The sequence below is a fragment of the Megascapheus bottae genome, chromosome 32 (assembly GCF_031878675.1).
Source record: "Megascapheus bottae isolate mThoBot1 chromosome 32, mThoBot2.hap1, whole genome shotgun sequence".
Lineage (NCBI taxonomy): Eukaryota > Metazoa > Chordata > Mammalia > Rodentia > Geomyidae > Megascapheus > Megascapheus bottae.
In genome coordinates, this window is record NC_143540.1 from 9,335,426 (window position 1) to 9,347,777 (window position 12,352).

The 12,352-nt window shown below is 49.0% G+C and overlaps 1 protein-coding gene across 1 annotated transcript; it reads left to right on the plus strand.

Annotated features, from left to right (window-relative positions):
- Positions 1-799: 799 nt before the first annotated feature.
- On the plus strand, positions 800-11,170 carry Gask1a (golgi associated kinase 1A). Its single transcript, XM_090323623.1, has 5 exons — positions 800-1,064; positions 6,870-7,946; positions 8,600-8,722; positions 9,519-9,622; positions 10,111-11,170. Exons 1-5 carry the CDS (start codon positions 1,017-1,019, stop codon positions 10,319-10,321), a joined length of 1,563 nt encoding a protein of 520 aa, XP_090179749.1. The 5' UTR covers positions 800-1,016; the 3' UTR covers positions 10,322-11,170.
- The last annotated feature ends 1,182 nt before the right edge of the window (positions 11,171-12,352 follow it).

The window sequence follows — 12,352 nt, forward strand, 5'->3', positions numbered from 1 at the left end:
ACACACACACACACACACAGGAATCCTGAGGTCCTGATAATGCCCTCACTGAAGGGTAAAACTGAAAAAGATCTGGAGACTTGGTTGAAACCCCCCAGCTGTTCAACCTGAGGCCAGCCAGATTCCACCTTAGGCTCAGCCCAGTCCCTCCTCAGCCCAAAACATGGAGAGACCCTCAGCTCCTGGCCTGGCAGTATCACATGCCAAGTGAGGGGAGCGGCCCGGAGGGGGGAAACGTCCCTCTCAGCCACCTGACACCAGCAACTTTCAGATCGTTGATTTTACTGAGAAAAATCTGTTCATTGTTCAGTGGTCATTGGCTTTTTTCCTTCCAAACCGCCTTTGGGAAGGGAGCCCAGGCCTGGCAGAAAAAGGTGCCAGTGAAAGAGCCTTGTCTGTGGCTTTGCAGCAGAGGTTGGCAGTTTGGGGGTGCGGGATGTGTGTGGGGGAACCCTCAGCCTGGCCCTACAAGGCTTGCCACAGACAGACAGCGTATAGACTATCTGCACATGCTAGAGGCCAGATTCGGGGGAGGGAGGCTGTTTGCCAGGCACCCCTGGCTGTCTAACCTTGGCCATGGCCCAGAGGGCGGGGCTGTTCCTTTCCCAGCACCTGGGCCCCTTGTACTCTTAAAGGCTGCTGCTGGCTCACCCAGCCCAGCCACGGAGCAGGGCTTTTATTATGAAAGGAACTCCCCGTCCTGCACTTTGGGAGGAATTGAGGGGGGGCAGAGGGGGGAAGTTGGGCTGGGAATTTGCAAACTTTGCAAAAAAAAAAAAAGTGCAGCTGATCAGACTGACTTGGTGTCTGCAAAAGACTCACTCAGAACTTTCTAGATCGCACCAATCTGGCCTTCAGATGGAACTGGGATTGCTCCACCTGCACCCTGGAAGCTAGCACAAACCCCCACAAATCTCAGCCAAGCACAGAGCCCCTGGATCCTGAGAAAGCTAGAGCACTGGGGGCCACTTTGCAGGGGGGGGTGGTCCCCACCTCGGAATGAAGCTGCACGTTGAATGAGTACCTTTCATCCCATCACCGCTGGCACCCCCGTGGGAGACATGGTAAGGATTACAGGAGGAAAGCAAGCACATGGCTGGGTGGTTCTTGGGTGGTCAGGTGGCTTCTAGCCCATCAAGCTGGTTCTGGGTGTGCACAGCTGGCCTTAGGATCCTAACTATCCTTCCTAGGGCTTTTCTGCCTGGCTGGCTTTGAACCTCAATCCTCAGATCTCACGCCTCGTGAGTTGCTAGAATTAGCTAGTGCCACAGGCATGTGGCCAAAATGACTTCTTTAAAAATGACACTAAGCATCTTAATTCTGTAGACCAATTACAAGGGACATTATTTCTTCCTTCAATCCTCTGGAGTTGGTTTTGTGTACATTACCTTTCTAATCATAGAAGTAGGGAAAAGAGCATTCTGGAGATAAACGAATTTAGTGGTATGGATGTCACCTGTGTTATTTTGCTTATAGTACCTACTGATAACTTTCATCTTGGCATCCATACCTAGCTGTGCATCACCGCTGGGGATACAGAAACTGGCACATCTGTCCTGGTCCAGCATTTCTGCCCATCACTGGCTTGGATTTCCACCAAAGTGGCCATGGGAAAGGATTGACTCCCGTACTGTTTACCTGTGGGCAGTTTTTGTTTGGCTTTGGAGCGTGTTTGCTTGCTGTGGGCACACAGACTCTTCCAGAATGATTGCAGAGACTTCAAATTCTCCCATCTTGGCTGGGATGGGGGGGTTGGTGGTTCTGTGTTTAAGAGCCAAGGTGGGTAGTGAACTTTCCAGAAATGCGATGGTAGCCCAAGAACTGGTCAGAAGACAACAGTAGGGGCTGGGAGTTTGGCCTAGTGGTAGAGTGCTTGCCTAGCATGGATGAAGACCTGCGTTCGATTCCTCAGTACCACAGGCATAGAAAAAGCTGGAAGTGGTGCTATGGCTTAAGTAGTAGAGCTCTAGCTTTGAGAAACTCCAAGGACAGTGCTCAGGCCCTGAGTTCACGCAGGATAGACTAGAAGAAAAAAAAAGGAAGAGAGAGAAAGAAGAAAAGAGAGGAGAGTCTCGAGTCAATGGTAATGAAGAGAAAGAGACATAAGACTGGGTCTGGGCCAGGTACTGGGGCTTATTCCTGTAATCCTAGCTACTCAAGACTGAGGATCATGATTGGAAGCTAGTCCTAACAGGAAAGTCTGTGAGACTCCTATCTCCAAAGAACCACCAAAAAGCCGGAAGTAGAACCGTGGTTCAGTGGTTCAGTGGTGGAGCGCCAGCCTTGAGTGGAAAAGCTGAAGGGACAACATCTAGACCCTGAGTTCAAGTTTCAGGATTGGCACAAACTTAATTCAGTAAAAAGATTGGGTTTGGGAAGAATCTTTCACCCATGGGCTATGTGGGTACCAAACCTGTACCTTTCCAACCTGGAAGGGTATCCTGCTACGGTAAGGAGGGATGGGGGCTGGGAATTCTAGATCATTCACGGTCTCTTTTTCTGCTGAGGAGAGAGTACTGATAGCATTGCTTTTTTTTTTTTGGTTGTGGGACTTGAACTCTGGGCCTGGGCACTGTCTCTGAGCTCTTCAGCTCAAGGCTACCGCCCTACCCCTTGAGCAACAGCCCCACTTCAGCTGTTCTAGTGATTAATTGGAGATAAGAGTCTCACGGACGTTAGTACCCAGGCTGGCTTTGAACCTCGATCCTCAGATCTCAGCCTTCTGAGTAGCTAGAATGACAGGCGTGAGCCACCGCACCCGGCTTGATAATTGCTTTTCTATGCCCAGAACCGGTCCTGTACCCTGATAAGACGAGGGCAGCCACCCACCTGGCAGCCTTCTTAGAACCCAGGGCGTTGGGTGGCTTGGAAGGGTTGGACTCAAGCTGTGGCATCGTCCCGGCTTGTGGTGGGATTTGGAGGAGGTTGTACTGCCCAGATACGTGCAGGCGCCAGCAGCCTCAGGCAGTTTGAGGTTGAGATGGCCAGCAAAATGGGGCAGCCAGTCACATGTCCATTCCTGGGCTAGACAGGCAGTGGACAGACAGTCAGACAGACAGAAGCTTCTTCTTCTAGGACAGAGTGGCTCTGTAGAGGCTCAATGGGTGCCTTTTGGGGATCTGGAATGTACCCTCTCCTGATTCCTCCATGCATGGAGACCTTGGGCTAAACTGTTCTTATAGTCTGCCAACCCCTACTGCTCCTGAGATAGCTGCGGACACAAAGATGTCGTTGTATTCTTCCTCTTCCTCCTCCTCCCCCCTTCTCCTCCATCTCTCTCTTCTTCCTCTCCCTGCTTACCCTCCTCCTCCTCTTCCTCCCCCTATCTCTCTCCTCTTCCTCTCCCTGTTCCTCCTCCTCCTCCTCCTCCTCCTCCTTTTCCTTCTCCTCTTCCTCCCTTTTTTTTCTTCTTCTGCCAATACTAGGACTTGAACTCAGGGTCTGGGCACTATCCTTTAGCTTTTACCCTCAAGGCTGGTGTCTTACCTCTTGAGCCACACCTCTATTTCTGGTTTTCTGGTAGTTCATTGGAGCTTCTCCGTTTCATGTACTTTTCTGTCTGGGCTGGATTTGAACTGCGTTCCTCAGATCTCGGCCTAGGATGACAGGCGTGAGCCATGGTTGCTGGCCTAGGTTTTTTTTTTTTTCCTGATTAGCTCAGTCTTCCTCTTCTTCGTTGTGAGGCAGAGAGAGCAGAAATCTCTGGAAGGTTAGAAAGAAGCAACCTAGACACAAACAGCTATAAATATATGTATATATACACATATATATGTATATAATTTTTTTTCCAGCAACAACTTCCTCCCTTGTCCCTCCCCACCCCCAAACCCACACTCTTGCCTGAAGAAAAACATCGCGCTGTTAGTTCAAAGGCAGCTAGATTAAAATGTCTACCCAAATGACAGGGTCTCTCAAATTCCATGTGGTTTTGTGGTGTTCTCACACAGGGGGGTTCTTGGGAATTAAAGCTGTGCGTTGCTTGAGCTGGGGATGGGCAGAAAGTGGGTTTCTGAGAAGTCATGAAGCTTGAAGAGCCCAACTAGATCAGATACACTCCCCCAAATCTCAGGGCCAGACCAGGGCAAATACCCAAATGTGTGGCCTTTCTTCTTATCAGGGTTCTGGGATTCTGCCTTGGAGAGAATCTCCAGGTACTTCTAGAAAAATCGTAGCTGTGTACCATACTGATGGTGGCTCACGCCTCTCATCCTAGCTACTCAGGAGGCCAAGGTCTATGGATGGAGGTTCAAAACCAGCCAGGCAGAAAAGTTCCCATAAAACTCCTTATCTCCCATGAACAACTCAAAAACTGGAAGTGGTGCTGTGACTCAAGTGGTAGAGCGCTAGCCTTTAACTCTACTGGCTTTCTGGTAGCTCATTGGAGTCTCCTGTACTTTCCGGTCTAGGCTGGCTTTGAACTGCGATCCTCCGATCTCAGCCTCCTGAGTAGCTCCGATGACAGGCCTGAGCTACCGATGCTGGGATGCTTAAAGTGTTGGAGTCTCAACTGAGCAAAAGGGAGGTGGGCTAGCTGACTGAGGGGTATGGAGGCAGATAGACTGAGTTTCTTCCCTTGGTGGAAGCCCTGGAAGCTGCTGGGTCTTTTGGGGGGGGAGACGACTGAGGGATTCCTTATTCTTGCCTGCCCAAAGCCTGCATCCTTGTAGTTTTCCCTGCCTTAATTCTGCTTCTGGAGGTGAAGGACATGATGGGAGACCAGGTTTCTCTGCAGCCACTTCTGCCACATGTGGTTTTAATCGAGTGCTCTGACAATCCACTCATGTGTTCCTTTTTGTCCCAGCCCTGGTTTTGTTATGACAGTTATTTAACTAAACTTGCAAAAAAAAATGGCACAGAGACTCTTAAATTCCAATCTTGCTGCCAGCATCAGTCCTATCTGAGTCTCCATGAGTCAGGGATGGGCGGGAAGAGTGGATAGAACAGGACAAAAGCTGGGTTTGGAGGGTGGCCTAGTGGTAGATAGTTGTCCAGCATGCAGGAAGCCCTGGGTTCAATTCCTCAGTACCACGTACACAGGAAATAGCTGAAAGTGATGCTGTGGCTCAAGTGGTAGAGCACTGGCCTCGAGCAAAAGAAGCTCAGGGACAGTGTCCAGGCTCTGAGTTCAAGCCCCAGACTGGCAAAAATTAAAAAAAAAAAAGGAGGGCAAAGGCGACAGAACCAAAGAGTGGTCATGATTTTAGTGGTGATCCCAGTATCAGAGCCAAAGGGACAAAAATAAATTTTTGTCCACTGGAATCATATACCTTTCGAGCTTTTTATTGGTTCACGGAAGATAAGAGTGTCACAGACTTTTCCTGCCCTGGTTGGCTTTGAACCGTGATCTCAGTCTCCTGAGTAGCTAGGATTGCAGGCGTGAGCCACTGGCATCAGGCTGACGGTGAGAATTTTCATTGTGAAGCAACTGGTCAACTTGGTCCCTGCCAGAGAACTTTCTAGTGTATTCTATATCATTCTATTCTTTTTATTTTCATTTTTCCAAACATATTTATTCAGTGGAGTATTTCAGCAGAGACTTTTCTTTTTTTCCAGTTTGATCAAAGCTGTTTTTCTTCTTTCTCCAAAGCTTTACTTGGGTGGACTCATCTGCTTATGACTGGACCTGTTTTTCAGTACAATTGCCAGCTTTCCCCAGGTTTTCTGAGGCCAAGTTGGGTCAAGAGAGCCAGATCAAAACAACTCATCTTCCAGAAACATCTTGAAAAGATGATTTATTTCTCCCAGTGGTATCCAGTACTTGGGAGAATGAAAATGATGAATTCAACTTGAAAACACATTTGTTTCATTTTTAAAGACAAAGGAGCCCAAACAAATATGTATATATATATTCATAACCATTTTTTCCTTCCAGTGTTCATTTAAATGTTGATATTCTTGCCAGTTCTTTGGTTCTGGGCACATTTTAGACTTCTTAGTTTTTCTATTTTCCCAGTCGTAAAATATGAATGGTAGATTTTTATTTATTTATCTGAATTTTATTTTTGCCAGTTCTAGGGTTTGAACTTAGAACCTGAGTACTGGTCCCTGAGCTGTTTAGCTCAGGGCTATATCACTTGAGCCACAGCTCTACTTGTGGCTTTTTGGTGGTTCGTTAGAGATTTGAGTCTCACAGACTGTACAACCCCAGCTGGCTTTGAACTGCAATCCTCAGATCTCAGCCTCTTGAGTAGCTAGCATTATAGGAGTAAACCTTATTATTATTATTTTGCCAGTCTTGAGGCTTGAACTCAGGGCCTGAGCACTGTCCTTGGACTTTCTCAAGGCTAGAGCTCTACCACTTGAGCCATAGCACAATTTCCAGCCTTTTTCTCTGTATGTGGTACGGAGGAATCAAACGTGGGTCTTCATGCATGCTAGGCAAGCACTCTACCACTAGGCCAAACTCCCAGCCTGGCGTGAGCCTTTTTTTTTTTTTTTTTTTTTTTTTTTTGCACTGTTTATTTTCAAGGTAGGATCTCACAGAGTGTCCAGGCCAGCTTGGGCTATAATCTTCTGATTTATGCTTTCCCTTTGTCACTGGGGATGACAAGAGTATGCCATTATTCCTAGCCACTGTGTTTCTCTTGCACCCAACCACACCCGGCCGTTGGTTAAGATGGGGTCTTGCAAACTTCCCCTGAAGCTGACTTTGAACTGTGATGGTCTGATCTCTGCCTCAAGTGGCTGGGATTATAAACCTGAGCTACTTTGTGTGGCATCATTCCCTGACTTCGACCCATGAGGCTACAATCTGAGGATCACAGTTCAACAGCCAGCAAAAGCATGAAGCCCATCTGCCTTTGCCATCTCTGTTGCTTGGTGCATTGGTCTGAATGTTTATTCCCCTCCCCTTCAATGTGGTTTCTCAGGCATCATGGCTCTGGAGAAAATTTCACAGCAAGAAGCGATCAGTGGTGGCTTTCTGCCTCTTGCTCACTCTGTGTGCAATGGCTATCACTCGTGTCCCCGTGGGCCATCCAGCCTCTGAGCCTGATGTTGATTCCAGGACACCCCACAAAGAATCAGACACTCCTGAACCACTCACTCGACAGGCTCTGAGATACAGCAGGAGGCAGCCAGTAAGAGACCTAGGATACTGGAGAGGCAGGACTTCGCCCAGAACTTCCACTCTGGTTTGTTCCAAGAAACCAAGGACAGTGGACACAAGTCAACGGTCACCAAGAGGGGACACCAAGCGTCCAGGGAGAGTGAGGAGAGACCTAGCTTTAGCACGAGACCCGAGACTCACCGTTGGACATCTTGGGATCAGAGACTCAGGAACCAGAGCTCTGGGCCGTGCATTGGAAGGCAAGCCTAGAGTGGTCACACAGCAGTGGCCTGGATCTCTTGGGGATATTCAGAGTTCTGTGTGGTGTGATGCTGAGATTTCTGGCCCCTGGGCCAGCCCAGCATTGTGGGGGGAGCTCCCCCCATGGCTCAGCCAGCAAGATGTAAAGACCCTCCAGCTGCTGGCCCAAGCAGAGCCAGTGGCCAAAGCTAGAGTCCCCGCCCATGGACAGGTACTGCGGGTGGGCTTCTCACCTCCAGGAGCCAATCAGGACACGCCTCCTCTCACGATCAGCCAGTTGTGTTCCGTGGGGCTCTGTGGCTTGATCAAAAGGCCCGGGGATCTGTTGGAGGTCCTGGCATTTCACGTGGACAGGGTCCTGGGACTGCGACGGAGCCTGCCGGCCCTGGCCCGACGTGTCCACAGTCCCCTCCTGCCTTACCGCTTCACGGACGGCCAGGCCAGGCCTGTCATCTGGTGGGCGTCTGATGTGAAGCACTTGGGAGACCCGGATGAGGATCAGAACTCACTGACCTTGGGCTGGTTGCAATACCAGGCCCTGCTGGCTCATGGCTGCTCCGGATCAGGCCAGGCTCCATGTCTGGGCATTCACAGGACAGAATGGGCCCGCCTGGCTCTCTTTGATTTTCTGTTACAGGTAAGTGAGGTAGAGAGAGGGTATTCCCCCTGTCTGTTTGTCTCTCTCTCTCTCTGTGTAGTCGCCAGCTCTCTGTTCTTTCTTTGGTTTTGGTACTGGGATTTGAACTCAAGACCTCACATTTGCTGTGCTGCTGGAGCCACATTTCCATCCCCTTCTGTTGGCTTTGATGTTATTTATTTTTGCCAGGCCTGGGGCTTGAACTCGTTGCCTGAGCACTGTCCTTGGGCTTTCTCAAGGCCAGAGCTCTACCACTTGAGCCACAGCACCACATCCAGCTTTTCCTAGATATGTGGTATGGAGGAATGGAACCCAGGTCTTCATGTATGTTTTGATGTTATTTTATTGATAGGCTGGGATTACAGCCTAGTGACTTAAGAGTCTCATTAACTCTCCTTGTTGTGGTTGTTATTGTTTTTTTGCCAGTCCTGAAGCTTGAACAGAGCGAAACACAGCGCCCCCTGCAGTTGTGCACAGACATTAACAGCACCTTGGTATCTTCCTGAAGAGACCAATTGCATTATGGGTGGTCAACGCAAAAGCCTAAAGAACCCCAAGTCCTAGATCACCCCCAGATGAGTTCTGTGGTGGCAGAGGGTACTGCAGGGAAGATAAGTTTCAGTGTCTCTCCCTGCTCCATCCCTCACTGACAGGTTCACGACCGCCTGGATCGGTACTGCTGTGGCTTCGAACCTGAGCCTTCAGAGCCCTGCGTAGAAGAGGGACTCCGAGAGAAGTGTCGGAATCCTGCTGAGCTACAGCTGGTCCACATTCTGGTATGTTCCCCACAGTTCCTCAGAGCCTGGGTCTTCCTGTCCCCAGCAAAACATGTGTTTTCCTAGTCATCTCTGTCCATCCTGGGGGCTTGAACCCAGGACCTTGGGGACTAGGCCCGAAGCTTCTCTTGCTCAAGGCTGGGGGCTCTACCACTTTGAGCCATAGCTCCATTTCTGGTTTTAGAGTGGATCTGTGGAGATAAGAGTCTCAGGGACTTTCCTGTCCAGGCTGGCTTTGAACTGCAATCGTCAGACCTCAGCCTCCTGAGTAGCTGGGATGGCAGGCGTGAGCCTTAGGGATTCCATGGGGTAGCTGCTTACCAACCGGTGGGAATGGGTCACAGTTCCAGTATCTCACTAAGCATGGTGGCTCCTGCCTGTCAGCCACTCAGGAGGCTGAGATCCGAGGTTCAAAGCCAGCCAAGGCAGGAAAGCTCACGAGACTCTTTATGTCCTGTGAATCTCTAAAAAGCCAGAAATGGTGCTGTAGCTCAAGTGGTAGAGCACCAGCCTTGAGCAAAAAGAGGCTCAAGAATGTGCCTGAGCCCCAAGTTCAACAAGCCTCAGGATACATGTGCACGCATGCGCGCACGCACACACACACACACACACACACACACACACACGCGCACAATAGTAATCATAATTTTCTGCATTGTATCTGGAAATTGAGGCTAATGAATCCTTCCTATGGTTGCTTCCTATGGAGCCAAACGGGGTTTGTACTGGCAAGATTCCATGGGTGCCAGTTCTGCTTTGGGCTAACCAGCTGTCTCTTCGCTCTCCTTCCCCCCAGGTTCGGAGCAGTGATCCCTCCCATCTAGTGTACATTGACAATGCTGGCAATCTCCAACAACCAGTGGACAAGCTGAACTTCCGGCTACTGGAGGGTATTGACGAGTAAGGGCATAACAGTTTGAGTAGAAGTTCTTTTTTTTTTTTTGTCAGTCGTGGGACTTGAACTCAGGGCCTGGGCGTTGTCCCTGAGCTCTTCAGCTCAAGGCTACCGCCCTAGCTTTGAGCCACAGTGCCACTTCCGGTTTTCTAGTGGTTCATTAGAGATAAGAGACTTATATTCTCTAGTGCCCAGGCTGGCTTTGAACCATGATCCTCAGAGCTCAGCCTCCTGAGTAGCTAGGATTCCAAAGGTGAGCCACCACACCTGGCAGTTTTTTTTTTTCGTTGTCAGTCATGGGGTTTGAACTCAAGAGACCTGGGAGCTGTCCCCGAGCTCTTCTTTTTTTCCCCTGCCTGGGCTGGCTTTGAACCACGATCCTCTCGATCTCAGCCTCCCGAGTAGCTAGAATGACAAATGGGAGCCACTGGCGTCTGGCTTAACTTGTGCTTTCGTTTTTCTCCTCCCCCTTTCTGTGGGGATGTTGTTCCAGGTTTCCTGCATCTGCGGTGAAGGTTCTGGAATCAGGGTGTCTACAGAATCTGCTGCTCAAGTCACTGCAGCTGGACCCTGTGTTCTGGGAGAGCCAGGGTGGGGCCCAGGGGCTGAAGGGGCTCCTGGAGACTCTGGACCAGCGGGCCCAGATTCTACTGGCACACATCCGGAAGCACAAACTCACACTCTTCAGGGATGAGAACCCCTGAACCCATCACTGGACAGCTACAACCCCACCAAGTAACGCTGAGCCTCCACGTGGACTTCCACGAGCTTCCCCCATGATACACGAGGACAAACAGGAAGAGCCAAGAGCCGAAGGACGGCAGATGATGTTTCTTCTGTGTTAGATGAGGGCATGAGGGGTGAAGGGTGAGTCTCCCACATTCCTTTCTGCCATCTTGGTTGGTGCTATTTATTCCATTGTACCCAAGAACTGTGTTCAAGAACAGTCTCTGACTTGTTCCATGCAGTGGTACACTGTATGGCCCTGTGAACCCATTTGTGTGTGTGTGTGTGTGTGTAGTGGAGCTGAATTCAGTTCCTGTGCCCTGATTTTAGCTTTTATACTCTACTACCTGAGCCACATCTCCCCTTCCAGTTTTCTGGTGGTTTTTCGGAGATAAAAGTCTCCTGGCTTTTTCCACCTGGATTGGCTTTGAACCTTGACCCTCAAATCTCAGCCTCCGGTGTAGCTAGAATGACAGGTGTGGCTAGCCTTGAGCTGAAGAGCTCAGGGAGAGCACCCAGGTCCTGAGTTCAAGCCCCACGACCGACAAAACCAAACCCCTTGTATCTCTATTGTCACTGGTAAAATTGTCGTTGCATTTACATACTCATCATTTGCATGTTCTGTGAGATGTCTTTTCCTTAAAAGGTGTTTATCTTTTTCTTGGTAAATTGTTACAGATCTTTGAATCTAATTAGTGTGATCAGTTTCCACCCCCCACCCCCCCAACGCCGTTTGAAATGTTGTCAGTGTTTTCTTTCCATCTGTCATTTGTGCCTTGACTTTGTTTATAGTGTCTCTTGCCAAGCACAACATTTTAATTTTCATAGAGCCAGAGCTGTTTCATCTTTTCCTCCCCGTCTTCCTCCCTTCTTAAGGAAATCCTGACACGATGTCAAGTTTTGTTGAGATACTATGGGAAATAAGCGTTTCTTTTTTGCGTTCACCCTGAAGCCTGTAGGAAACTTGCTATTTGTAGAAGAGATTCAAGTGAAGTTTCTTCCACATTATTGTTCACGAGTCTATTTATAATACCCAATGTGTACACCGGCTGAGAGGCAATATGACCTCTGCTTGTCAACCTGTAAGGTAAGGACTATGGAAAACTAAAATGCAGATAAACAGCACACAGATTCAGGCTCCTGCCACAGGAAGAAACTGGTTTTTGTCTGAGCTCCTGGCCTCTTGTCTTAAGGGAATTTCCAAGGTCAAGTCTAAATGTTTAGTAGGGTCTAAAAAATAAAATAAAATCCCAGCATGCATAGGTACACAAACAAATGGAGAAGAAAGGGTATGGCCATGGTTCAACTCTTCTGAACAACTCGTGAACCATTTGATAACATGCATGGGGGGGAGGGCAGGGAGAAGGGAGGGTACATGAGTTGGAGGGAAGAAAGGTAAACAAATACAGTCATTATGTTCAGTGGACATTAGGTAAAAGTTGAAAGATATCATCCGCAGGTATGGGTGGGATAAGGGAAAGGTAGAGAGGTGAGAATAATGCAAGGAGTGACACTACTCAAGATTCAGTGCACTGGCTGGGAAGGTGGCTCAGGGCTAGAGTGCTAGTCTAGCATGCACAAAGCCCTGGGTTCGATTCCTCAGTACCATGTACACAGAAAAAGCTGGAAGTACGGCTGTGGTTCAAGTAGTAGAGTGCTAGCCTTGAGTAAAAAGAAGCCCAGGGTCAGTGCCCAGGCCCTGAGTTCAAAGCCTCAGGACTGTCCAAAAATAAATAAAAATGAAAAGGGCCAGGAACTAGTGGCTCACACTTAATTATTTAGGATTGCAGTTCAAATCCAGCCTGTGTAGGAAAGCCCAGGAGATTCTTATCTCCAATGAACCACAAGAAAGCCAAAAGTGGAGCTGTGGCTCAAGTGGTAGAGCGCCAGCCTTGAGCAAAAGAAACAACAACAAACAAAAAAAAAAACCCCAAAATAACAAAAAACGCCTTAAAGCACCCATGTCCTGACTTCAAATCCCAGCACTGGCACAAAATTTTGTTTTAAAA

Bases quoted from the DNA above. Each gene is read 5' to 3' on its own strand.
- Gask1a (XM_090323623.1), top strand. From the start codon at position 1,017: ATGAGTACCTTTCATCCCATCACCGCTGGCACCCCCGTGGGAGACATG. The intron at 7,947-8,599 runs GTAAGTGAGGTA...CCTCACTGACAG, and splicing joins TCTTTGATTTTCTGTTACAG to GTTCACGACCGCCTGGATCG. The intron at 8,723-9,518 runs GTATGTTCCCCA...CCTTCCCCCCAG, and splicing joins TACAGCTGGTCCACATTCTG to GTTCGGAGCAGTGATCCCTC.